The sequence below is a fragment of the Pectinophora gossypiella genome, chromosome Z (genome assembly GCF_024362695.1).
Source record: "Pectinophora gossypiella chromosome Z, ilPecGoss1.1, whole genome shotgun sequence".
In the NCBI taxonomy this organism is placed as follows: domain Eukaryota; kingdom Metazoa; phylum Arthropoda; class Insecta; order Lepidoptera; family Gelechiidae; genus Pectinophora; species Pectinophora gossypiella.
Genome location: NC_065433.1, coordinates 18,136,195 through 18,140,408, shown reverse-complemented (window position 1 = coordinate 18,140,408; position 4,214 = coordinate 18,136,195). Strand labels below are relative to the sequence as shown.

The 4,214-nt window shown below is 37.9% G+C and overlaps 1 protein-coding gene across 1 annotated transcript; it reads right to left on the bottom strand.

The window, feature by feature from the left end:
• Positions 1-291: 291 nt before the first annotated feature.
• LOC126380445 (transient receptor potential channel pyrexia-like) lies at positions 292-3,981 on the bottom strand. The gene has a single exon (XM_050029857.1). The coding sequence runs from the start codon at positions 3,979-3,981 to the stop codon at positions 1,036-1,038; it is 2,946 nt and encodes a 981-aa protein (XP_049885814.1). The 3' UTR covers positions 292-1,035.
• Positions 3,982-4,214: the final 233 nt, after the last annotated feature.

Here is a 4,214-nt window from a genome sequence, read left to right as displayed (position 1 = left end):
CTAACAAAGGTGGTATTTACAAGAATTACGGGAACTATGTAGGTAATATGTATATTGTACACATTCGTCTGTACTGATCTTGTTAATCCAGACGCAGGGTAGGAACCCATTGTATAGTGTATTTTATAGAAATAAACACACTATTTGCCAGAAAAACTAAAACAAGGTACCTATCTCCATAATGTTCCACATTAGTACTTACATAAGAACGTACCTAAATAAAATAAAGCAAAGGTAAATGTTACCTACATTATACAAAGATGAAGATATTATTTAAATAAAAAAAAGACCAAAGTGGAAAAGTTTTAATCATAATGGAAAAAAAATGTTACATATTAATATATAAATTGATTCGTGTCCAACGTATTTTAGAAATAAAATAATATTTAAAAGTGACCGGCAGTTCTGACGTCAGGATGGCCGGTCACTCGGCGTGTCTATGGCTTTACAGGCCAACATACGGTAATATTTATGAGCCAATAACTGCTTTCCACTTAGTGCCCACAAACTTATAACACGGAGCACATGCGTTGGAAGCAAATATCTAGTGATAAGCAATAGGTATTACGTGGGGAGCAATTATTGAGCACCATCTCAACTTAAAATACGCCAACAAAGTGCGAGTGACCGACGATTCTGATACACATTAATCATCATCATCTGTCTACCACCTCTCTTTAATACATACATCTATCAATTTGATGCACAATTCAGATACCCTTCTGTTTTAAATAATTTCATTACAGTGGAGATAATTTAGAATCATTTACATAATTTGGTAGTCCGTACTGTCAATCTTGTCGCAACTAGTGTAAACAGAGCTTACTTGACATTGAATACGTAATGAACGCTTATCACCAAAATGTACTATAATTATTACATCTTAACAAAACTTCGAGTAAACAGTGCCATTTATCTCTCAATTCTGTGAATTATAAAGACGTTTAATTACTTGTGTGCTTATAACTATATTTCTTATACTTAATACTAAATGTTACCCTGATAAACAATAAGGAAAGTAAATACGTAGGTATTTTAATGTTTGATGATATCAGACGCGCTACTGGGAAAAAAGACAGGTGATTCAGAATAAGAGGTTTGTTGCGCGTAGAAGTAAGACTTGTCCGCCGTGTTCTTCACCAGGCTCTGCAGCAGCGTCTGCTGCTCCAGCAGCAGCGTGTTCAAGTGCCGCATCTCTTGGTCAATCTTCTTTAAGTTAAATGTCGTCTGATCTATTTTCTCCTGCATCCCCTTTATTTCTAAATTAAAATTATGGTCGTTCGTCTGCCCCTCATTTTTCAATTTAGACGAATATTTGTTCTTATACAATATCTCCTTCACAGATCTACCAGTCTTAACCTTATTTAATTGAGCCAATTCGTAAGCAGCCATCATAATATCCGTAGGAAGTCGTTTCTCTCGTGGATTTAAGGGTTTTACGCTCAGTATTACTTTGCCAGCTTCTGGAGAAACTAAAGCTGTTCTATAGACATATTTATGTAGACATTTTGGAAGCAATGCGCTGAACATACCCATCTCGACGAATAAAATTAGTTTAGTTTGTCTGACAAGTTTTGATAACCCTGCTGTTTTACGAAGACCCTGTATATCATGAACAGCAATACCCACAAGTAAATTCATCAATATTATAGTGACAAACATAAGAAACAAAATAAATATTATCTGAGCCGACAATTCAAACACAAGAGGGGGGTCGTCTTGAGTCGGATCATTAATTAAAATATTTAAGTTCAATTCGCCAACCATCATCGATAGCGTGCTGATAAAACCCATCAATGGATTCGCAAACATTTCCTCGTTAGGAAAAACTACGCAAAAGCATATTGTAAAGCCAAGCAAGAGACAAATGTACGCTAGAAGTAATTTAAGAAATTCTGTCAACACTTTCTGATACATAGCCACATAATCTCCAAACATTGGCAGTTGACCCATCATTAACATTAAGTTAGTCCACGCTCCTAGTACAGCGTAGCCTCCGACATGGTTCTGCCAGCTATAGTCGTGGTGAATATTGTACAGTGAAAATACAGAAAGCAGAACAAACCACTCCATTAAATTTTCAAAAGTCGTGAAATACTGATATATACTCGAGTAACCGGTTATACCTGTCATTTTACGAGCAATTTCAAACGCAGTTATTGCAATAAGTACCCATCTTTCAATGTCCAGTGGATTATCTTCCAGTATATCACCTAAAATAGATTGTTTCTGACAAAGTTCATTGAGTACACCATACTTTTTTGAATATTTTCCTTGACATGTTTTTACAACAGCAGTCAATACGTAAATAGATAAAAAAGTTACAAATAGAAAACAGAAAATAAGTCTCGCCAAGTAAAATTTTCTTATCTTTCGCCATTTCATAAACAAGAACGCTGAGCAAAGTGGGTGGAGTAAAATATCTTTTTGACCTTCATCAACTAAACTATTTAAATATGTTATTTCACGAGGATATGAAAATTTTAGAAGCCTACCAAAATCAAATTCAATCTGAACTTCTTCATTACCTTCTGTCGATCGGCTCAATGATATACCGCAATCCAAATTATACCGCAAAATTGCAAGAGATTTGGGTGTTTTTCTGGCAATGACGCTTAAGGCTGTGTGTCCTTTCTTCGACTTTGACGTGACGTCGGCTCCTAGAAATATCAACGTTTCAACGCAAGCTGTCAACCCGTCCATCGCTGCTAAGTGTAATGGCGAAAATCCATACTCATCTTTTTTGTTAACTTGTGCACCCCAACTAACAAGCATGTCAATAATATCACAAGCTCTTTCTGAACGGCAGATAGCCGCGTGTAATGGTGTTCGCTTGTCATAGTCCTCAGCATTAGGGTCTGCGTTCCCATCTCTTAAAAGTACTTCCACACATTCTACGCTAGAACATCTTGCTGCCAAATGAAGCGCAGTGAATCCTCTGTAATTTTTTGTATTTGCCTTAGCACCTTCAGATAAAAGAAGCTCTACACATTCTGCGTAACCTCTAGCCGCTGCAAGATGCAAAGCAGTGCACTCTTTGTCTCTTTGTTTCGTCACTCCATTAACGCTTATTTTAGTTTCCTTCAACAAATATGAAAGACATCGTTGTGCGCCAAGTTCTGCAGCTAAATGTAAAGCATTCAATCCTCCAGAAGTTACATAAGCTGGATCTACACCTTTTTCTATAAATAATTCCATGCATTCCACAGCGTCAGCACGAACTGCACAATGAACAAGATTATCTTCACAGCCTGCTCTTTGTACAACCGCGTGTAAGGATGCTCCGGAAGCTATAAGTAGCTCTGCCACTTCCAACGAATTCCCAAATGCAGCCGAATGGAGTGGAGCAAAGTATTTTGGAGCAAAATCGACGTCAGCGCCTCTTGAAAGTAAATAAACTGCCGCTCTCCCAGCGCCACTAAAAGCAGCTAAATGTAGAGCAGTCAAACCAGCAGGCTCGGAGTAGTGTATGTCTGCTCCCGTATCTAAAATTGCAGGTAATAATTCGTCGCGGGCTAGGAACGCTGCCCACAATAAAGTAAGATTTACTACTACCTCCGGTGCAGAACTGATATGCTCCTCAATATTTTCCGCAGTTATTAAGCCACATTCCACATCGTCAAAAAACCTGCCAGCGCCTAAAGTTTGAGCTCTTTCACACAAACCTTTTCGCACAGCTTCTTCTGTTAACTTTGCTTCTGGATCTGGCGCCAACACATCAAAACTATGATACATATTAGGAGCATCTTCGGCTGGTGGTGAAGGGCCGACAAACAAATATTCTTTCACTTTACCAGGTTCCTGGGCGCTTTCAAGTAAGTCAATATTTCGAACGTGTCGATATGTTGTATTTAAAGGGAATTCTTCAGGTTCCCGGTTTCTGGAGCTGAAACTACTGGTGAGTCGAGACCTGGTCGGCGACGCCATAGGACTCTGCAGGGGTGAAGGCCACCCCATTTCGCGGTAACCAAAATTGTCCATGGTCGGAACGTGACTGAAACCTGCAGCACTCATCTCGGAGAAGCTATCTTATCTTGTTTGTTTTACTAGAGCTCCTACAAGTAAAGGTGTGTTTAGATAATATTTGCAGTCTGTCAAAATTTCAACACAAAGAAAGACATAATTATAAATAATTTACAATTAAAATATTTACAAATTATGTTGTAGGTTCGGCTTTTATCTATTTTTAAAGAAACTGTTAATAAAACATTTAT

Bases quoted from the DNA above. Each gene is read 5' to 3' on its own strand.
- LOC126380445 (XM_050029857.1), bottom strand. From the start codon at position 3,981: ATGGACAATTTTGGTTACCGCGAAATGGGGTGGCCTTCACCCCTGCAG.